Below are 22,264 nucleotides of genomic sequence, written 5' to 3' on the forward strand. Positions count from 1 at the left end.
GTCCAAGGGTTGGAGTTCAAGTCCCAGAAGTTGATCGGGCCACTGAAGCTCCGTGCGTAATGCATGATGCGTATAAGTCTGCAAGCCCCTGCATCCACAGCCAAGCCTTCCCCACGCCGCGGGTACAGCGGCGCCCTTGAGGGGGTAATATATATAGAACACCGACCACGACGCTCATGACGCAGCTGTCTCACGAGATATGAGGAATTTACTTCCCGAATCCGACCGGGCCCTGGAGGGTTTCTTGCTTCAAGTTCTACGGAGTCTCGGACCAATCTGTCCAGAACGCTCGACTTGGAATGGCTGTGCCGTAAATCAGCTGTCGATCGCTGGCCCACCTATCTTCCGGCCGTACCACAGCCAGCGAGGTGAGGCCCGATAAGGCGTTAGTCAGGGTCCAACAGAATGGCGATGAGAAAGGTGCGTATCGGGGAGGAACGTGAATGGGACATTTCCTGCGAAAGAGCCAAGGTTAACGGCGAGGGACACGCGTCAGTGGGGTCTCCGCTGCCCGCCCTCGCTGCTCTGCTGGGCGCTGACTGGTCAGGGCGGCTGGACGCCAGGGCGATCGGCCTTCTGATCATTTCCTCCACAGGAAACGGAGGAAGCACAGGAAACACTCCAGTCCTCTCACGCCCCGTAAGGACGGTTCCGTAACTTTGCATCGTACGGCGCTTACGGCCTGCGGGTAGATCGAGCGTCTTCTGTTGTAGGACCTTTGCTATACTACCTAGATGAGTTCTCAATTTCGTATCCTGATCTAGTCGGATGCTGGGCATCTTGAGGTTTCAAGGTTCTCTAGCTTCCGCATCCCCCGTGGCTTGATCGTAGGGTCTAAGCGCCAACGGTGACGTGATGTATACTCGATCTTGCAGACCTTTCGGCATCATCATGATGGGATTTACAATGGATGGGAACCTCTCGGAAAAAAAGAACAGAATGCAGACATGGTAGTAATACGACGTTTTCGCTGCCGCAGAAGGAATTGTATACGTCGTATTCAATTGAAAGCTTTCGTGAAAACAGTTTCTATTCTAGAAGGAGAGCGAACGGCTGGTCAATACTGTGTAGTAGCATATCAACCCAGGTAGTGAAGCTTGATAAGGCCAATGATCCTCTGGACTTCCTACAGACCCAACCCTTTTCGGACGGTCTTCCGACGGACGCAAGTCGTTACGGATGATCGGAGAAAATCATTGATGTTCAAGATCAAGGAGATCTGATGGCCGCTCCGCGATCATCCCTCCAGCGGGCAGTCCCTAACACTGATCACATTCCGAAGAGCGATCGAAAACGAATCGTGCAAATGAAGCTAAGGCCCCATCGCTGATCGCTCGGCTGACGATACGCGACCATGGGCAGAGAAGTTGATCTCTCCGACCTAGCATTCCTTTTCCGGCGAGATCGGTGTGGCGAACGCCACGTAGGTTTTTGACGGAATACCACGATAGGCGGGATATTCTAAGCAGATGTCAGGTAGATGAATATATCCGTATATCCTGAACTGCTGGGATTATCGGTTCAAAGCAGGACATAGGAGCTCTCTAGAAGCAGCACGTATGAGAGAAGAGAGAACCAATCAATCAATTAGCAGGGAAAGGCTAGAAGTGTATCAAGGGTGTCTGGGCACATTACCGTATTACCATTCTGTATTACCATTACGGGCCATCTGTACTCCTTCCCCCCAGACCCATTTTTCGCAATTAATGGTGCTTGGTCGCCATCACTTCCTATTTCTCTCCCCTTTTTTCTTCCTTTCGACATCTTCACGACTACCCCCTCCCCTTCCTCAGAATCGACTCTGTTCGAGCTCTGGACGTATCGTCCAGCCGCGTTGGTCTCGCAACCTCTATTTCTCCTTCTGTCCCCCTTTCTTCACAACCGCTTCTCCCCCCTTTGGACCGTGTCGCGGGCCCCGACGCTGCCAGCCTCTCGTTGTTCTCCGGCATTTGAGGTGCCTGTCATTCATTAAAAATCCAAATCCACGCCTCCCGCGCCTAGCTCTGTGGTCAGTTTAAGCTGCACAATTATCCGGGACACGACATTCCTCTTCACGCCAACCCGATAAGATACCTAATCCTCCGAGGCTTTAATTCGCAAATCTCGAAAAAAAAAAGAAAAAAAGAAAGAGAATCTCCCCCTTGCCATTTGACAAGAGCCGCCTTTTTACGTACATGTTCGAAAAATCTTCGCCTCAGTCCGTCAAAATGCCTATTTTCCGGCTGAAGACGGTATTTCCGCTGCTCGCCCTGATCTCCATCGGTGTGTTCTTTTATTGCATGGACCGCTACGATCGATCCGCCTTCCTTCGATTCAAGCATCCCATCGAACATGCCAACCTTGGTTCCAGCCAGTCTCAAATAGACTTATCGCCGGGTGCGAAAGATGCCTCAAATACTTGTGAAGTTGATCCGAAGCTGGCCGCTCCCCTGCCTTTCTCCGAATGGCTTCCTCGCAAGAACTACACCCGCACCTACATGCGCCCCCGTATGGTCAAACCCGATGCTGAGTTCCACACTTTGGAGGAAATTGACAAGCCTGTCCTGCCCCCGTTTGTTGCCATGGAGCGAGGAATGGTGGTCTCTCCCGAAAACCGCGAGGAGAGCTTTGTCTGCCCTCACATCATTGATGTCGATGTCGCATCTGATGACGATGTCGAGGAGACTTCCAAGCTTCTTTTCGGTCTGGCTACCACCGTGGACCGTCTTGATCGCCTGCTCCCATCTTTGCTCTACACGTATGGTAACACCAAGGCTGGTTTGATTGTGCTGGTCCCTGAGTCGGATGACGACCTGGAGCGTCAGGAGACTTACTTCCGTAACCGCGGTCTGGACTTGACACTCAAGGCCTCTCCCTTGGACTTCACTGCTCGTTATTTCGGAATGGTCGAGGCTTTCTCAGAGCACATCCGCATGTACCGCCCTCACACGACTTGGCTTGGATTTAGTGATGACGATACCTTCTTCTTATCCCTGCCTACCATCGCAAAGGAGCTGAAACTCTTTGACGAGAAGAAGAAGCACTACATCGGATCCCTTTCTGAAGCCAGCTGGCAGGTCGATACCTTCGGTCACATCGCCTTCGGAGGTGCTGGCGTCTTCGTCTCCAAGCCGCTGCTAGATGTCCTGATGAATCACTACGACGAGTGCCAGTCTTGGGGTGAGCAACCCGGTGACCAGAAGCTCGGCCAGTGTATCCAGCGTTTCGGTGACACTCCCCTGACCCTCTGGCCCTCTCTCTACCAGATGGACATGACTGATCCCGTGGACGGTGTTTACGAATCCGGTCGCAAGATTGAATCCATGCACCACTGGAACAGCTGGTACACCAAGGATGTTGTTAAGATGACCACGGTTGCTGCAGCCGCCGGTCGTAAGTCCGTGCTGCGCCGCTGGGTCTTTGACCAAGAGGAGACTGTGAACAACGCGACCGGCGAAACCACTCGCCACTTCTGGGTTTTGACCAACGGATATTCCTTGGTCAAGTATACGTATGGTCAGAATACTCCCGATGATGCTGTCAACTTTGATGCTGTGGAGAAGACCTGGCCAGAAGACCCTCTCGGATACGAGTCGCGATTGGGTCCTCTGCGCCCTGCCGAGGAAGAAGGTGTGATCAAGGATCGCTGGCTGATGCACGATGCGTACGTGGTTGGCGAAAATGTCCACCAGTTCTATGTTCGTGAGGAAGACGAGGGCCATAGCGTGATCGAGATTGTGTGGCTCGGCCCCAAGGGGGTGGTGGTGCCGGTGTCACTGACCATCAACTGCGTGGTACTTACCAGCAGCAATAAACGACTTTCCCTTTGCTCATATGGTTACACCCTCGTCCCTTGAATGATTCGGATTCTGGTCCTTCAAAGGACACATTCTCATTATTTCGCTTGTCCAATCATTACCACTTCGCTGCACATGATTCGATTATTGTATCGCCTGCCCGTTACAACTTCATACTTTTTATTATTGTCACGACGCCACACCTCTTGCATCGATCCAACATTTTCTGACCCTTTCTTTTCTACCGGATGAAACTCGTTGATCGTGACCTGTACCTCGTCTCCTCCAGTTTTTGATTCTTTCCCCCCCCTTTTTCCCCCCTTCCATTTATCCGGCGTTAAGCATTGGCGGAGTCCATTGTGGTGCAGGAACCTGGTGGTTTTATGTGCTCCCTATATCCCGGCTCTTTCCACGAGCTTATCTTTTCTTGTGCCTACCTCGTATGGCTTCGGAATGGAGAAGAAACATCCTCCGGTCTCTATCTGCGCCTGCCTGGCTTGCTCGTCTTTCCTTGTTTTTCTTTTCTTTTACTCCCTTCTTCCTAACTTTGCTACTTGTCGGGTGCTCTGATCTCCGTTGTCACCGGGACAGAGTCTTTTATCATGCATCGTGTTTTGTAAAAATAGACTTGAACCGAAGACCATACTTGGGTCTTCGTTGGTGATTAGCGTTGAACTTATTGTTCATTATGTGAAGAATATGATGAAGCCTCAAAAACTCTTACCCTTCTTGAGCATTGCTGTTCTCTCTCCTTAGGCTGGTTCTCTTATCACGCAGCGCATTGGTTCTGCGCTTTTGCCTTATATGGTTGACTGGGCGTCACTTGGTCATGATCTCTATGATGCGTGGGTTGGAAGTTCGATCACGAGTCTTTCGCAGTCTGCACAGGATGGCTGTGACAGGATCCAGCCAGTATACCAAGACAATAGTAATTGCTGATCTTGCATGTGCTGATTTACTCCGCTTGGACTTAGCCATATCCTGGAACTCAACTCTAGACTTCGTGCATTTGCATAGACCAGAAGCGTCCGAACGATCGCCGTTGGTAACAGCCAGAGCCTGAAATCCATTCTTCTATATAAAGCCACCCGCCTGGGAGCAGAGCTCCGCAGGACCTATATCTTCTCTTGATTTACACATTATCGCTCAGTCATGTATGCCGAGGGATTCCGACGGAGGCGGAGGGTCTCGACCTCGGGCCTATTCCCGTCGAATGGGCACACAATGCAGCCTGCTGCAGGGTGTTCCTTGTACTTTATATGACCTCTGCCATGTAGAGAGCTCATGTTGATTGTCGGCTCTGTTTCGATCTCCCCTCAGTCAGAACACGTCCCCGGTCCTGTGGACTCTAATAGAGCCAATGTGTGAGGAGAAGATAGTCCGGGTCTCCATGCGGCTGCGAAGGATGGAGCCGTACAGAAAGCGCGTTGTCCCCGGTGGCTGGGGGCCAATAGTTTGCGAGCTGTGGAATGCAGGGTCAAGCCCTATAGGATAATAATAGAAATTTGTACTGGGGAAAGGGGGAAGAGCAGGAGGCAAAATACCGATCTCAGAAAGGTACGATCCATGATCCACGATCTGACGTCTTTTCTTTTCCCTGTCTTCCGGAACGTCGAAAGCATAATGCCCCTCAGACGATAAAGCGAGTCCAGACCAGCGCAGCATTAACCTTTGGGTTTGCGCTTTCCTCGAAAAAGACGCAAGCGGAGCCACGACGGCCAGCATGTGGGGCTCTTGCGTTGGCCCCTTGGGAAAAAGCGAATCACCAGGCAGGATGGCCTGATCGAGTGGAGAAGGGCCTGAGAGGGGCCAGAATGGGAGCCAACCATGGCTGCGCAGGGAAATCGTTGTATCGTGGCCAATATCTTACGGTATTGTGACGGGGGATGGAGAGGGGAACTGACGGGGGGTACAAGCTACAGTATGGGCAGTGCCGCACAAGCCGGCGTACCACATGCGTCCCGCACTCATCAGGCTGAGGAGAAGGGCGGTCAATACGTGTAATTTGCAAACATCCCCCGTTCCGGGGCCCACTTTAGTAGCATACACCGCCTACCCATCGTAACTCGCACTTTTCCTACTTTGCTCTTCCCCCCCTTCCCTATCCTTCCTATTTCTGATCCAAAGCGTTACTCGATTGGGTTATTTCGATTATCATCCCCTTTTGGCCATCTACAAACCACCCCCCCCCGGTGAACTTGTACGTGGTGCTTTCAGGCCTCTTTTTCAGACCTCGATCCTTTTCATAAGCCTTTATACCATGGCCGACATGTCTGCCGTGACTGACGACAAACTCTCCCCCGGTCACGACGACCTGCAGCAGCCCGGCAACGGTGCTGATGCCCGCGTCCCCAAGCGCAACCGCATGAGCGCTGAGGACGATGATGACGATGATGACAAGCCTGGTCGTGAGCGCCGCAAGATTGAGATCAAGTTCATCCAGGACAAGTCGCGTCGCCACATCACCTTCTCGAAGCGTAAGGCTGGTATCATGAAGAAGGTACGTCGCGAACGCCACCCGGTTTCTTGCCAAACCCCTCCCCTACTCCAATTCCTCTCATGTTTGCCTTTGTTGCTACGGTCGCTATTTAATTTGATGTCTGGCCCCTGACCTCGTTTGCTTCTAGGCCTATGAGCTTTCCGTCCTCACCGGCACTCAGGTGCTGTTGTTGGTTGTTTCCGAGACCGGACTGGTCTACACCTTCACCACCCCCAAGCTCCAGCCTCTGGTTACCAAGGCTGAGGGTAAGAATCTCATCCAGGTAAATTATACACTAATCAGATCCCACCCCTTCACAAAAACTCTAAGTTAATCGCGTCCCAGGCTTGTTTGAACGCGCCCGATCCTACCACCAATGAGAACGGGATCGACGCACCCGACGCGCCGGCTGAGGCCCCCGAAGATGTCGCCCACAACAACGTCCCTGCCGGCCAGCCCAACATGCGCCCCGGCATGCACCCTGGCTACATGACCAGCGAGCAGCAACAGCAGATGGCCTACTACCAGAACCTCCAACAGCACCAGGCTGGTGGCCAGTATCCCGGTATGCCAGTAGGCAGCCGCATGCCCTCTTCGCATCAACCCACCGCGTAAATGTCTTTCTTCTCTTTTTCTCTCTTTATCAGGAAAAGAAAAGGGCTGTGCGCCTCGACCGGGCCCAGACTGGACACTGCGTCTCTCTCTCTGTTTTACTCTCGCGTTCACTTGATACCCGTCCCTCTCTGCTGATCTCCCCCTCCTCTCTACCTCTCTCATGAAATCCTGACATCCCGACATCCTGTTTGGTATGTGTGTTACGTTGCGGATCTATGAAGTGTACATTGCCAACATTACGCGTCGACCTTGGTATCAGGTATTCGATGCCAACTCTTGGGGCTTTTTTTTTTCTCCCCTTTTTTCGCAACCCTGGTTCTTTAACCTTGGGATTGTTGAGTTTCTCATTGACCATGCCTTGAAGATACTCATACTCCTAATTTCTTCTTTTGTTTGCCCCTTAATTTTTTGGGAGTTCTGAATCACCGGGCGAGGAATTGAACAAAAGACACGCGGAAAAAAACCCCCCCTCATCCTCAAAACACCAAAAAAAGAACCAAAAAGAGAATGAAAGAGCGCAAGCACGCAAGTCTGGACTTCAGCACTATCCTGGCTGTCTCGGATTTGCCCCCTCTACCTAGATCGAATGGCGGAGGCTGTTGGTGTTTGTGGTGCATGGTCAGTTTTTGGCGAAGTGGTCCTTGCCTATTATCTGTTTTATTCGTTTGATGTCTCTTTCGTCTCTTTTTCATTTTCCCTTCCCCTTTTTATCTCATACGACCAATTATTGATCCTGTTTTCCTACCCACCTTGTCTAATCTCACACTGTTTTCTTTTTACTGTTTACCCTTTCCATCCCCGTATGTCTGTTCTTGCTAGTACGTGGTGACCTAGTTCTGTTCTGTTCTGCCCCGGGATCGGTATCTTGTACGTGATATGCGAACTTTGTTCCTTGTCTACCTGTAGCTGTGCAGGGTCTTTGCTTTCTAAGTATTTGAGAATAAGTCGGGAAGTATTTATCCTACTTGGTCCATCTCAGCCCTAGTAGCTTCCCAAGAGTGTAGCTATCTCTACTATGATCTACTAGTAAACCCAGCATACAGTGCTCCTTATGGGCACTTATTATGGTTTTTCCATTGTCGAGCTGGTGGGGCTGGTCCCCCCCCCGGATCAAGTGCGGACGTCCTCATGCGGAACGTGCGGCGAGACTAGGTTAGAGTTGCCACGCCCAACCCATGCAGGATAGATCGACATGGGTGGACTTTTTGGTGTACTGCAAGACCAGGGTGTGTGTGCGGCGGGTTTTACAGGGCTAGGAAGATCCTAGGGTTTCTCATTTCCTTCTATCGAAGAATTGGTAGCAAGATTAGGGTAACATGGGGTATGCACAAAATTCCGTCGTTCCTGTAAGCCAATCCATATATAGCCAGGTCATCAATGTTCCTTTGTATCCCGTACCAGTGACACGGCTCGAAGCACAAAAGGAACTGTGGGGATAGAGAGACAAGTACACGCGTGGTGGTGGTTGACCAGTATTTACTGAAAATACTGCCCCTACTGTACATGGCGAAAGTTGCACACCAAGGTCCTGCGGCAGCCTGCGGCAGAAGGTCTGAGTGGTGGCGCTAGTGGATAACGTCTATGAGTGAAGGGTCAAAGCTAATACCCTTGGACATCCGTTATCAAGATGGCGATGGTGGCTGCGGAGATGTCAAGTCGCCCCTGGTAGGATCTTGCGTATCTCCCGTTTTGGGTATACGAACGTCGGAATGAGGGAGAAGAGGGGAGGAGGAGCCGTCGTGTGGATTGGATTCGGAATCATTGCCCGCCCGCGGGCTTGTCCATCGGGATAGGAACTGCCGACTTGATTGCCAGGCACCCATGAGTGACCTTCTGGAGCCTGTGATAAGTCCCAGGAGAGCATTACTTGGGGGAGAAGATGAGGGACCATCTCCTGCTGGATGAACGGGTTGTCTTGAATCATCGCTGATCGTGCCATACTCTTGGTTATTGGAGGACTGCCCGAACCACGGTGTCCGCTTCTTGCGTTGCGACCCCCAAAGACCAGCCCAGGGCATGGATGTGCTGCGCCAGGGGTTTTCGGACGCAGAAGCCTGGACCCGATGAGAACCTCTAGTTCGGTGATACGGGATCGGGCCTATTGTGGAATTGCGGCTGAGGCGCTGTTTTGGGACTTTGAAAGCGGCACCGCTGCTTGAACTCCGCGGGCGATCAGACAAAGAGCGCATGTGCGAGTGACTGACATCCACGTCGGATTCATCGAGTTCAGCCCAAATCGATGCTGCGTTGAGGTCTGCGGCTTCCCGGTGATCCGCGGGCGGGAGGAACGAAAAACTGGGATCTCGTCCTTTTGGAATATGAGGAGTAATGTCGAGGTTGAGTGTTGGCTCGGAGGAGCGGTTCTCGCTCTCCACGGGTCTCTTCGTCGAAGCGGCCGTCCAGCGGCCCGGGCGATGGTGGATATTCTTCTACTACCGCCATGCCGGGGCCCAGGCCCGTCTGCGTAGCTCCAACGACGTTGACCGCGGCATGGTTGTCAACGTCTTCTAGTCGCCATGAAAGGCAAAGAACACCACCCAAGAGAATGATTGTCCCGAGGCTGATGAGGCCGGCATGGAGTTTCGTGAGCTGGGTGACCTGCCGGAAGTAGATCAGGCCATCGAGAATAGCGATGATGTTGTAAATGCAAAAGACAAAAGGATAAAGAATACTGGTGCTACACAGCTTTAATCCACGGTGTAGATAGAATAGCTGTGTTAGCGCTAAGGCGATCATGCCCAGCAAAATCACCCAGGACTGCCAGCGGTTGAACTGGTTCTCCCATCGACTATTGTACGGACAAGTAGCTCCACCGCTGACTTGGCCAGCAAGAGCGAGTGGGCTGACAGGATACCGCTAACGGACCCATAGCACATGCCCCGGAAGAGCTTGATCCGGATCTGAAGCTTTTGCAGATGTGGCGTGAAATGGCCGGTAGCGACAGGCCTGCCTCGAGCACCGGGGAGGAGATATCCGAGAAGCCTCGATCCTACCAAAATGCCTGCAACTACCACCAGTGTTGTGCTCATCCATGCTAGGAATGGCCGGCGCTGGAGGAGGCCCAGGAGTTGGTTCAAGCTATGGGCCGGTTCACCGATGGCGCCAAATGTAGCGATCAGAATAGCGCCGGTGCAGACAAGAACAGTACCCGCGAAAGAATAACGAGTGAAGGGTTCACCAAGAATAAGAGTAGCAATATCGTATTGAATACTAGACCGGACTGCATAGTTGCGTCGTCAACAACAAATCGCAGAGCTTTGCGGGGGGGGGGCAGGCCCGAGACTCACTGCTTGGAGTGTGGAAAGCACCGGGAGTGGAAGCGTTGTAATCTGGATTGTACTTCCCACTATGTTGGAGACAACAAACATGGCCATGCCGAGCTGCCATCGCCGGCGTTTATAGGGCGGCCGGCGCACATCATATGGGCGTTTCTGCTCCTCGAGCAGGTGGGATTTCCGCTGCAGTGTAAGTCCGATTGCCTGCAGACTCGTAGACACCAGCCCAACAAGGATACCCACCTGTGCAAACAACTTCTCAGCGAACCGTTCGACCTATACAGCCATGTTGGCCTAGCTACTTACCGCAACGCTCCCCTGTGGCGATAGGTCACCTAGTTTGCCCATCTTGTAAGTCTTGGATCAACGGGGTGGGCGGACCGTAGCTGCGCATGGAACTATCGGAACACGCAGGCCATGGCTCAGGACGGTAGAGAACTCGTAGGGAGGAGAAAAGGATCGAAGGGGCTCAATAACAAGAAAGGAGACGAAACGAGGGGATAAGATGGAGTGTGGAGAGAGGTTCTGGATGCGGATGCGACAACGGCTAAGACGCCAAGGCAGACGGGCAGCGGATCCCAAGCTTGGGTCACTCTTTCGACCTTCGACCTCCCTTTCCATAACCCCACGTCATTCGGCCTTCTCCCACCCACGTACCTCCCACCTTCTCCATTGCTTCCGATACCACGCATTCCTCGCCGTCATGTCGCAAAGTCACCCTCTGTCCGAGGATCAGGTGAGTTGTTTCGGATCTGTTCTTTCCCGGACCGCAACAGGCGGGCTGATCCCTGCCGAATGATAGGTCGCGGGCGAGCTCCGCAAGATGACCGCGTTCATCCGGCAAGAAGCTCTCGAGAAGGCCCGTGAGATTCAGCTGAAGGCCGACGAGGAGTTCGCCATTGAGAAGTCCAAGCTCGTCCGCCAGGAGACCGCCGCCATCGACACCCTCTACGAGAAGAAGCACAAGCAGGCGGCTATGGCGCAGCAGATCACCCGCTCCACCCTATCCAACCGGACTCGCCTCCGTGTGCTGGGTGGGCGTCAGGAGCTTTTGGATGATCTCTTCCAGAAGGCTCGTGAAAAGGTGACCAGCGTGGCTGGTAGCGACAAGAAGAAATACCAGGCTACCCTGCAGGGGTTGATCCTGGAAGGACTATACGCTTTGAATGAGGACAAGGTCGCTTTCCGCGCCCGGAAGAAAGACTACGACACTGCGAAGAAGGCTGCCGCCGAAGCTGTTAAGGAGTTCAAGAAGAACGTGGGATACGAGCCTACCGTGACATTGGACGAATCGGAGCCGCTGCCAGAAGGATCGTACGTCTTCACAAAGAATAACACCCAATCTGGTTTTCCCAGAAGGAAAAATGCAGCTAACCCATTTCCATTAGTGCCGGTGGTGTTGTTATTGTCGGTGGTCAAGGCAAGATTGAGATTAACAACACCTTCGAGGAGCGTCTGCGACTACTGGAGATCGATGCCCTCCCCGCCGTGCGGGAGGCGCTGTTTGGCAAGAACCAAAACAGGCGATTCTACGACTAAGCTGTTCTCTTTCTCAAGGTAGTGTCGGGTCTTTTCATGTTCAATAGTTTCTCGGGCTTCTTTTATAGGCCTCGGCCACCTCCATCTAGAGGAGTTGTTTATTTTCTTTCTTGCACATCGACTTCGGAGCTGAAATTTGGCCAATACGCTGAGCGTTCATATGACTATTCCCATTTAAAAAAGATGCAAGCTATGGACAAGTGCGTTCAGTCACCCGAAAGGGTATATGCTGACAGGATTACATGGTATGGAAGTCATAAAATCATAATGTCATAATCCATCGTAGCCTTCATAAAGGGAAGCTTGCGGTTCGGTCTTTGGTAGGACTGTAGTGAAATGGGAGATCCCTCATTTTTTGAAACATCCCCTTAATATCGTGGTTCCTTTGCCTCCCCGGATTTCCAAAGTATGATTTTCTTGGTGCGGGCTTGGTTCTGACAGAATAGAGAGCACGGTAATGAAGAGACTCGAGGGCCTCCTTGGCCACCATGCGTTTCAGATGGGAAGCACCGGTGTCCTTGATGGAGCTGAAGATGAGCTTGACCTGGCTAGCAAACTTATCAACAGCCCCATTGAATCGCTCTTCAGCATCTTTTTGGTCGCATATCATATCGTAGGGTGCCGAGGTAACGGCCACTTCGAGGAGCATAGCGATGGCCAGTAGTTCACCGTAATCATAGGTTTCGTTGGCTTGGTGTGACTTAGCATGGAAACGCTCGTCACGGGCCAAAAAGTGCGTCAGACGTTTCAGGTCAACCACAACTTCAGGTGATTCAGTGAGTGGCTCAGGGTTCCGGAGTAGGAATGCTACTACGAGGCGGTATCGCAACAATGAGATCCAGGGCATAGTCGGTAACATGTTCTCAAGCATGCAGGACAGGAACTCAGCATGTGGCACGGTCTCAAATATAGGTTTTCCAATCAGAAGGTTCTACTATAATCAGCCACGAGTCAAACTTAGCTATTATCGATCGGTCATTCATACCATCTCAGTCACATCGGCAGCTGCAACGTTATCTAACAAAGCAGTTAGACAGGTTTGCAGCCCAGATTGGATCATGTCATTCGTGATCAATGAGCCATCCACTGTAATTCGTAAGAGAACGTGAATAGCGTGTGCACGTGCATCAGGAGCAAGACTATATTTGGATTAGTTTCAACTCGGATGAAGTACAGTTCGTGGGATGCCCAAACTCACAGCTCAGCGGATTCTCGCAGCATGGCGAACGCAGATAGGAAAAGCTCTTTATGTCTCGGGGAAGGGGGATGCGACGAATCTAGGGAATCAGTTCTTAGGCATGAAAGAGGTGTCGAAAGGGGGTGGCTTCTTACGCTCTGAGTTTTCAACAATGACGTGGGAGGGATCCAAAGCCTCTGGCTTAGCTCCTAAATTCTGGAAGAGTTCGTCAATATGGTGAGGTCGGATCAAAGTCATTACCCGCTCTCTAGAGGTATGCTAACAAAGCTATTAGTTAGGAAGCTAAGGAATTAACGGGAGTAACGAACCGAAAATATTCTACAATAGGCACTTCTCAAGTCTTCTCTCCTTTCAAGAGACACTGCCTAATGATCAGTGAAATGCAAATATGTAGAAGTTGATCAAGACAAACCAGAGCAGAAGAGCCACAACAGGAACTCGTCTGGGAGACGTTGGAGTTTTGCCGCAAACTCCAAGACTCCGGACTGGAGCATCCGAGATCGCGATTCGAAATCTACATTCGAGTTAGTCACTTGCTCCTCGGCAGGGGTGCATGGTAGCCTACCTCGTAGAGCAGCTAGATGAGAATGAGGTGGGAATGAGTTTGTTGGAAACTCGTTTGTTTGCCCAGGAGTCTGAGCATGATCCAGGAACCTCCACGTCTTTGTGACATCCAAAGCCTCGGTTCTTCGAACAGCATTCAGTATACGCTCGACACTAGGTCCCTCGTCATCTCCACCTAGGACAGACGCCAAGATCGACTCTTTTGATCTAGGGACTTTTTCGCCCTGTTGTGGCGATGTCAACGCCGCTCTAGATTTGGCGACCTTGCCCTGTTCCTCAATGTCATCCACGGCGCCAATCACTAAAGAATCCATTGTATTCTTGTATTTTTTGACCGGTAGCTTTGTCATGGAAGTCTTGGAGGCGCTTTTCCCGGCTGGTTTTGATTTGAAGTCGAAGAAGAGGGCAGGGTCTTCAAACGAGCTACTGGAATCATCTGATTCCTCACCGTCGGAGCTGATAACGACCTCCTTGCCATCTTTGAGAATGCGCTGAGAAGACGATATTCCATCGCTCACAAAGGTTGATGATACGGAAGCAATCTCGGGTTCGGGCTTAGGTGGCGGCACGACACCTCCCGCGGTTGAAAAATCCTTCGGTGGCTCAGAGTTGCGAATAGATTCTTGAACCGCATTGTCGTTGGCGTCGTTATCGGAGGTAAGGTCGACAAGGAAGGACGATGTGGGCTCGGTGAGAGCGGAAGATGAGGGTGATGTAAATGGTGTCACACGAGGCGGCTTCTTTTCGGGAGTACTGTTCTGGTTGACAATCGCGAACTTAGGCCGATCGAACCATTCGGTGATCTTCTTCCCACTCATAGTGGGCTGCAGCCAAGGTGGGATGCTGTCGCCAAATTCGCCGCGTCGCGTGGGGATGAGAGCGGCGCGAGGTCACATGATCTTCTATCTCCATCTCGAGGACAAAGGGCCAAAGAGAACTTGAAGGCTTGGACTTGGAACCAAGAAACTTGGATTTACGATTGACGTAATGAGTGCAAAGGGAAAAAAGAAAAAACAAACAAAAAATTTGAACCAAAAAAGATCATCATGGAGTTACGTAGGATGGAGATCGAAACTAAGTAATATTGCAAATCAGCAGCCCGCCCCGGGAGGCTCGCGTACATACTACGAAGTGGTCCGGGCTGACGATCTGTTAATACTATGGAGCAACATCCCATAGTAGACCCTATATGTCACGAAACGCATCACCTTAACATCCTTATAATATTGGTTTGGAAACGGCTTTCTACTCCGAAGCAGGCCATTTCCGGCACGTTCGCGTCAGGGGGGGGAAAGTCTCCCAGCCGATTTGCTGGCGTGCGAATCCGCAGTGCCCCGTTGACTGCCGATCATTCGCCTGACGACAGGCTGTCATATTTTGATTCCGTCGACATGGCTTGTCAAGCTCATCCTTTCGGGTACGAGGCCACAAACCCCAGGTCGACTGTTGAGGCTTACATATCACATCCCAACAGGTGGTGCCAGCCCTTGATCATTCTGCAGTGATCATCATAGGGCACGCTCAAGACCGCGGAGGATACATTACACGCACTCCTGAGGCCCGCACGACTTGCCGTGTTCCACTTGCTGGGGCAGGGGAAAAAGACAAAAAAAAGGGGCTCCATGAGTACAGGTTACGAAACATCGGTATTGCCAAGATGCATAGCAACGCACGTTTTCTTTGTGCAGATAGGGAGTGCTTACGCTACGGTTCCCACAGGAGTTATGCATATGGAGTGGCACCTGACTCTCCACTCTGGAGGCTTGAATAGATCGGAATCTAGGACTTGAGTGGATCAGCCCATGTTCAAATTGGTGCCCTGAGCTCAGACATACTGCGGTGTTCTTCACTCCCCCAAAGCACCCTACACGAGCATTAGATACGCTATGGAGTGAGACAGCTCGGGAATTGCTCTCATTTATACAGCGGCTTAGGGAGTGGGGATCTTAGCGTCTAGTGAAGTCATCGAATGAGATGACACTCAGCTTCCAACACGGTGTCCTTAAGAACTGCTCCGTAGGCGTCTTGTCTAATCCGTACATGGTGCTTCAGTTCACTGGGCAGGTTGGAGCCGGGGAGTCCGTCGGTACAGCCCTGAAGACAAATGACTGGCAATGAAGCATGTACCGTCATGCAACCCAAGGGGATCCAGGGCTGTGTTTGGGAAGCGGGGGCCAACTTCAAACATCTCATACAAAAATAAAGATCAGACAAACCATGATCAGGCTGCCCATAGAAGTCTCTAGTTCGCACGTTCTGCTCTAGTTTCTCCGGGTCCCAGGGGTTGGTTCTTAACGTCCCTGATCCTCCCATCGCCACAGCGATCGCCACAATCAGAGATTGAAGTAGGCTGGAAGTCCGGAACGGGGCTGGTAAAGGGATTACAATCAATTACCGTACCGGGTTTACTGGACCCCACGCCGAATCAGCATATCAATGCACTGATGGAAGTAAAGTACTTGCTGACATCCACGCATGTAGTATCCGAGCATCGCTTCTTTACCAGGAAAATATGAGGGGCGAGAAATTCTGTAACGGTGGACTTACTGTGGATGAACAATATCTAAGGATTTGTAATGTGGGCTGTAAGCCGCACCTCACCGGAGGCTCCGGATATATACAAACTGCTTACCATGGCAACCCTGGAAAGGTCCCGGAGTCCTTTGGGTACCGAAGGACGGGTACAGCGGAAAGTTTGAAGGCTGGGCAAGTCCCGTAATTCACCTTCGTATAGTTAACTAGCTAGTTGCCCAGGTGGAATTCCCGTCGCTGACTACGGGGCCCAGCCAAGACGAGGGACTACGGAGATCAGAACGCGCCGAGCCCGCAGACCTCGTACCGTAACGTAATCCTTGTAACCATCGATCTCCCCCCCCCCCCGAGAGTCGTTCCCAAATCTGGAACCCTGGCTCGTCTTCATCCAAAGGGCCCTCGAAAAAAAAAAAAGTGTCCTGTCATCTTCCTTCCCCTTCCTCCCTCCTCCTTTTACCTCTCAACTTGCATGGCCCCTCGTGGGTGACTGTCATCCCTCCCTGGATCTCTTATCCTTGTCACGTCCGCGCAATCCACCTCTCTCCGTTCGCGAACGCTTGTGAGGCCCAGATGCGATTGCCAGTCCCGACCTTTCTTCTGTGACACAAGGTCGTTCCGATTGGGCTAGGTCGTCCGAAGACCACGTTCGACCTTCGCAGGATCCGTCTGGAATCTTGCCCTTATTGTCCGACCCTTCGACTCTCCTGATTGTATGCCCCCGTTGGGTACATCGACAGCCTGAATGGCTCCCGCCGTGATCTTCCCCGAGGGGGAGAACAACCAACCTGAACCTCCTATACAGGAGGTACCCAGTAATGTTTCCACCTCCAAACCGACAGCCAAGCGCCAGCGATGGGCCACCACCCGAGCCGGCGGTGCCGGCGGTGTCAAGAAACGGGTCTCCATCATGGATCGATTCCATCAACGCCAACAGCAAAGAGACGAGAAGCGCCGATCGAACATGGGCAGTTCGCCCGAGAACGGATCTACTAGTGGCGATGAGGGCTCGAAACCCGCCTCGGAGAATCGGACGATTTACTTCAATATTCCGATTCCCAGCTCCGAACGCGACGAAGATGGGCAATTAAAAGTCATCTATCCGAGGAATAAGATCCAAACCGCCAAATATACACCATTGACTTTCGTTCCCAAGAACATCTTCCTGCAATTTCACAACATCGCTAATATCTACTTCTTGTTTGTCATCATTCTCAACGTATGGCCCCTTACCCCTCCTCTCCTCACCCATCAGGAGCGAAGTTAACCGCGATCGTAGTTTTTCCCTATCTTCGGTGCCAACAATCCCGGACTGAATGCTACCCCTCTAATCGTCATTATCGTGATCACAGCTATCAAGGATGCTATTGAGGATTGGGGACGAACAGTGTCGGATAATCAAGTCAACAACTCGCCAGTATACCGATTGATTGAATGGAACAATGTGAATTCCACGGAGGACAGCATTGGTCTTTGGCGCCGCATCAAGAAAGCTTCGACTCGTGGCACCATTTCTACTTGGAAGTCGATCAAGGGCACTTTTGCCAAAAAAGACAAGAATAGGGACGACATGCAGGTCGCGCGACAGGGTTCCTTCAGCACAATAAATGACCCCCGAGCATCGATATACACCACCCGTAACTCTTTGGAGATTGGCGGGGCGGCTATCCCGATGACAGATGTTCCTTCGCCCCGCCCTGAAGCCCGTGAAGATTGGCCTATTCCCAACAAGACCGAAGACAATTTCCTTTCCCCCATAAGCCCCAATCGTGAAAGTTTGATACAACCAGCGCGGAAGACGGGAAGTATTATGGACTTGTCCAAGCAGACCCCAGGTACAGCTCGTTTCAAGCGCGATGCTTGGAAGAACCTCCAAGTGGGCGACTTTGTTCGGTTGTATAATGAGGACCCGATTCCTGCTGATATTGTAATTCTTTCAACTTCGGATCCAGACGGTGCGTGTTACGTGGAGACTAAGGGTCTGGATGGTGAAACAAATCTCAAAGTCCGCCAGGCTCTCCACTGCAGTCGCCAGGTTCGACACGCTCGGGATTGCGAAAAGACGGAATTCAAGATCGAGAGTGAGGCCCCTCATCCCAATCTTTACTCCTACAACGGCGCTATTCGTTGGGAGCAGCGAGACCCGCTTCACCCGGAGGCCCAGCGCGAGGAGATGGTTGAGCCCATCAGCATCAATAACCTCCTCCTTCGTGGTTGCTCTCTTCGCAGTACTGAATGGGTCCTTGGTGTGGTTATCTTCACTGGTGGCGACAGTAAGATCATGCTCAACTCTGGTGCGACCCCCGCGAAGCGTGCCCGTCTTGCCAGAGATCTGAACTGGAACGTCATTTACAACTTCGTCATCTTGTTTATCATGTGTCTCATCGCAGGTATCATCAATGGTATCATCTGGGGATCGTCGGGACAGTCTCTCCAATTCTTCGACTACGGCTCTTACGGTGGTACACCACCGGTAACAGGAATTGTCACGTTTTGGACGGCTGTCATCTTGTTCCAAAATTTGGTCCCGATCTCGCTTTACATCTCTCTGGAAATCGTCCGCACCATTCAAGCAGTTTTCATCCACAGTGACTTGTATATGTACTACGAAAGGCTAGGTCTGTACTGCGTCCCGAAGTCGTGGAATATCTCGGATGATCTCGGGCAGGTGGAATACATCTTTTCGGACAAGACGGGTACCCTCACGCAGAACGTCATGGAATTCAAAAAAGCCACAATCAACGGAGTTTCTTACGGTGAAGCTTATACGGAGGCGCAGATTGGCATGAGGCGTCGAGAAGGCGCCAATGTCGAGGAAGAAATCGCTCAAGCTCGTGCTAAGATCGCAGCCGATGGTAAGCGAATGCTTGAAGGGCTTCGCCGTGTTCACGACAACCCATATCTTCGCGACGAGAACCTCACCTTCATTGCCCCCAGCTATGTGGATGACCTGGAAGGCCGATCTGGAGAAGAGCAACAGGCGGCAGCCGAGCACTTCATGTTGGCTTTGGCTCTTTGCCATTCAGTCATCACTGAGCATACTCCTGGCGATCCTCCGCAGATCGAGTTCAAGGCTCAGTCGCCTGACGAGGCCGCTTTGGTGAGCACTGCTCGTGACTGTGGCTTTACTGTCCTTGGCCGTTCAGGAGATGATCTGCTTCTAAATGTTATGGGCCAAGAGCGCACATACACTGTTCTGAACACTCTCGAATTCAACTCCTCCCGAAAGCGAATGAGTGCCATTGTTCGCATGCCTGATGGTACAATCCGTTTATTCTGTAAGGGTGCCGATAGTATTATCTACAGCCGTCTAGCCCCTGGTCAACAACAGGAACTACGTCGTCAGACTGCTCAGCACCTGGAAGAGTATGCCAAAGAGGGTTTGCGGACTCTCTGCGTGGCTGACAAGCTCTTGGATGAAGATGAGTACCATAGATGGAACAAGGAACACGATATTGCCGCTGCAGCAATTGAGAATCGTGAGGAGAAACTGGAAGCCGTTTCTAGTGCAATTGAAAAGGATCTGACGCTCCTCGGTGGAACTGCCATCGAAGATCGACTGCAGGATGGTGTCCCAGACACTATCCAGCTCCTGGCCGATGCTGGTATTAAGTTGTGGGTCTTGACAGGTGACAAAGTCGAGACCGCCATCAACATTGGATTTTCTTGCAACCTGCTCAACAACAACATGGAGTTGCTTGTTTTGAATATTGGTGATGTCCCCTCGGCACACCAGGAGCTTGATAAGCATCTTGCCGCGTTCGGGATGACTGGTTCCGACGAAGAGCTCATCGCTGCGCGCTCGGACCACACTCCTCCTGAAGCGACGCATGCGGTCGTGGTTGATGGCGATACCCTCAAACTGATGCTTGATGACGAGCTGAAGCAGAAATTCTTGTTGCTGTGCAAGCAGTGCAAGTCAGTTCTCTGCTGCCGAGTCAGTCCAGCCCAGAAAGCTGCTGTTGTCAACATGGTTCGTAATGGTCTTAACATCATGGCCCTCTCAATTGGTGATGGTGCCAATGATGTTGCCATGATCCAGGAAGCTGATGTTGGTGTTGGTATTGCTGGTGAAGAAGGTCGGCAGGCCGTCATGTCATCTGACTATGCTATCGGTCAGTTTAGGTTTCTTCAGCGCCTGCTTCTTGTTCATGGAAGATGGGATTACCGCCGCCTGGGAGAATGTACAGCCAATTTCTTCTACAAGAATTTGGTTTGGACCTTCACGCTTTTCTGGTACTGTATTTTCAACCAGTTTGACTGTTCGTATCTCTTCGATTACACCTACATTGTGCTGGTCAACTTGGCGTTCACTTCGCTGCCAGTCATCTTTATGGGTATCTTCGACCAGGACGTTGATGACAAGGTGTCGCTCGCGGTGCCTCAACTTTACATGCGAGGTATCGAGCGCAAAGAATGGTCGCAGCTCAAATTCTGGTACGTACAACATGTAATGGCTCCCACTTGACATGACCTCTAACCCCTTTCCAGGTTGTACATGGGCGATGGTCTATACCAGTCTGTCATTTGCTTCTTCATGCCTTGGCTGCTCTATCGAGTCGCTAACTTTGTAAATCCAACTGGCCGTGATATCAACGACACCAGTCGTATGGGTGTTCTGGTCGCCACTTGTGCAGTCCTTGCCAGTAACCTCTATGTCATGATGAACACGTACCGATGGGATTGGTTCACTTGTTTGATCAATGCCATCAGTAACTTGTTGATCTTTTTCTGGACTGGCGTCTACTCTTCGTTCACCGCATCCACCACCTTCTACAAGTCAGCTGCTGAGGTTTACGGAGCTTTCAGCTTTTGGGTGGTGCTGCTTCTGACTGTCATGATTGCCCTGCTTCCCCGATTTGCCTACAATGCTTTCCAAAAGGTGTTTTTCCCTCTGGATGTGGACATCATCCGTGAGCGGGTGACTATGGGCCATTTCAAGTACCTGGATGATCTTGACAACCTCCAAGAGCTTGCAGAGATCTCGCTAAAAAAAGAGCATGAGGCGAAAGTCCCAGCCTCTAGCGACTCGGCAACATCCTCGGAACTCGCTAAGCCCATTCAGCCTGCGATGAAAGAAGATCCCTCGATCCCAGATGATGATCGGCCATTTTATCCCACTACTATGGCTACTCGTCACAACCCTCGCAGTCAGAATGGAAGCAATGGTACAAACTACACTGGCAGCCTTGATCAAAACCCACGTCCACAGTCCGTGGACTACGTACGCCGATCGCAGGAACGAACCCGGCACTCCTTCGAGCAGTCGGATGACTTTAACAACATGAGCAAACATGCTCAGTATCACCAGGCTTCATTCCAGCAGCCTCAGTACCAGCAACCCTCGTATCAGCAGGCTCATATGAACCACCATGCTCAAAACCCGTTTCAAACACCGGATGAGCAAAACTTTGCACATAATGTGATCTGAGAAAGCCTTGCTGCTTTTTCAGCATAGATCACCTGTGATGACCCGCCAGTGATGAATCCTATTCTATCGGCCTGTTTTAATTTTGTCTTGGCAATTTCATTTTGTGTTTTTCCCCCTTCCTCTGATTTCCATATTCATGAGCTATATGCCGTGGTGTTCCGTTTCCACACCTGCTTTTTCCTTTTCTCTTGATCCCCCCTCTTTTCAATTCACTCCATTAACAAGCCTGGATATTCCCCTGATAGACAGCAGGCGTTTGGTATACCACATTGGTGGAAGGAGCGGCGCATTGTTTTATCCCTCTTTTTCTTTCTCTGCTAGTTTCTATCCGTTATCACTCTCCTCTTTCCTTTTGCTTCATCGAGATTCGACTCCTGCTGCAATATTTGCTTCCTATTCGCATGTTTCATAGTCTGCTTTTTTGCCTTGTGCTTTGTACAAAAGCGTTTCCCGACCGCATTTGATGGCTTTCTTTGTCGCGATCCACCTCGTCACAAGGAATTGTGGAGGCTCTATCTGATTTGATATTCTGCTAGCCTTATCGCTGGGAGAATTTAGGCAGAGCCGGGAATGATATTCATGGATTATTTTCCAACGTCTCCATGTAGAAAGTAATTTTATGTATGCGTCTTGTTTATAACGAGCATTGTAGACCAAAGTCCTCAAAAAGTGCTTGCGACGTTTCAGATGCTACGTAGAGCTGAGGGGTATGGTAACTTGAGCAGATGTGCTCGTAGCCTAAGAAATTGGTCCCTCCATTAAGACCTTCATATGTCAAAGTGTAGACACCAGATGACATCCCGAAGTAGTAAAAGTGAGCGCGTCGCGTATGTTCACCGCCTTTCGACATGTGCCAAT

General features: G+C 51.3%; 7 protein-coding genes across 7 annotated transcripts; 4 read left to right on the plus strand and 3 right to left on the minus strand.

Moving 5' to 3' along the window:
- Positions 1-386: 386 nt before the first annotated feature.
- N7468_000673 (uncharacterized protein) lies at positions 387-779 on the minus strand (the record flags this gene model as incomplete). The annotated part of the gene is made up of 1 exon (XM_058469970.1): positions 387-779. The coding sequence occupies one exon, from the start codon at positions 777-779 to the stop codon at positions 387-389; it is 393 nt and encodes a 130-aa protein (XP_058336001.1).
- Positions 780-2,207: 1,428 nt separating this feature from the next.
- gfsA (glycosyltransferase family 31 protein) lies at positions 2,208-3,836 on the plus strand (the record flags this gene model as incomplete). Its single annotated transcript, XM_058469971.1, has 1 exon — positions 2,208-3,836. One exon carries the CDS (start codon positions 2,208-2,210, stop codon positions 3,834-3,836), a length of 1,629 nt encoding a protein of 542 aa, XP_058336002.1.
- A 2,200-nt stretch (positions 3,837-6,036) lies between these two features.
- N7468_000675 (transcription factor of the MADS box) lies at positions 6,037-6,870 on the plus strand (the record flags this gene model as incomplete). Its single annotated transcript, XM_058469972.1, has 3 exons — positions 6,037-6,276; positions 6,404-6,538; positions 6,601-6,870. The coding sequence occupies 3 exons, from the start codon at positions 6,037-6,039 to the stop codon at positions 6,868-6,870; spliced, it is 645 nt and encodes a 214-aa protein (XP_058336003.1).
- A 1,622-nt stretch (positions 6,871-8,492) lies between these two features.
- Positions 8,493-10,493, minus strand: N7468_000676 (uncharacterized protein; the record flags this gene model as incomplete). Its single annotated transcript, XM_058469973.1, has 5 exons — positions 8,493-9,178; positions 9,246-9,582; positions 9,672-10,090; positions 10,154-10,388; positions 10,452-10,493. The coding sequence occupies 5 exons, from the start codon at positions 10,491-10,493 to the stop codon at positions 8,493-8,495; spliced, it is 1,719 nt and encodes a 572-aa protein (XP_058336004.1).
- A 355-nt stretch (positions 10,494-10,848) lies between these two features.
- On the plus strand, positions 10,849-11,684 carry N7468_000677 (H(+)-transporting V1 sector ATPase subunit E; the record flags this gene model as incomplete). The annotated part of the gene is made up of 3 exons (XM_058469974.1): positions 10,849-10,881; positions 10,948-11,459; positions 11,534-11,684. The coding sequence occupies 3 exons, from the start codon at positions 10,849-10,851 to the stop codon at positions 11,682-11,684; spliced, it is 696 nt and encodes a 231-aa protein (XP_058336005.1).
- A 289-nt stretch (positions 11,685-11,973) lies between these two features.
- N7468_000678 (uncharacterized protein) lies at positions 11,974-14,264 on the minus strand (the record flags this gene model as incomplete). The annotated part of the gene is made up of 7 exons (XM_058469975.1): positions 11,974-12,615; positions 12,670-12,823; positions 12,883-12,961; positions 13,017-13,140; positions 13,191-13,243; positions 13,295-13,396; positions 13,448-14,264. The coding sequence occupies 7 exons, from the start codon at positions 14,262-14,264 to the stop codon at positions 11,974-11,976; spliced, it is 1,971 nt and encodes a 656-aa protein (XP_058336006.1).
- A 2,456-nt stretch (positions 14,265-16,720) lies between these two features.
- N7468_000679 (uncharacterized protein) lies at positions 16,721-21,406 on the plus strand (the record flags this gene model as incomplete). Its single annotated transcript, XM_058469976.1, has 3 exons — positions 16,721-17,194; positions 17,255-20,412; positions 20,467-21,406. The coding sequence occupies 3 exons, from the start codon at positions 16,721-16,723 to the stop codon at positions 21,404-21,406; spliced, it is 4,572 nt and encodes a 1,523-aa protein (XP_058336007.1).
- Positions 21,407-22,264: the final 858 nt, after the last annotated feature.

Source organism: Penicillium chermesinum, assembly GCF_028974085.1.
Source record: "Penicillium chermesinum strain IBT 19713 chromosome Unknown utg000001l:1.0-1975020.0:1.0-1976611.0, whole genome shotgun sequence".
NCBI lineage: Eukaryota > Fungi > Ascomycota > Eurotiomycetes > Eurotiales > Aspergillaceae > Penicillium > Penicillium chermesinum.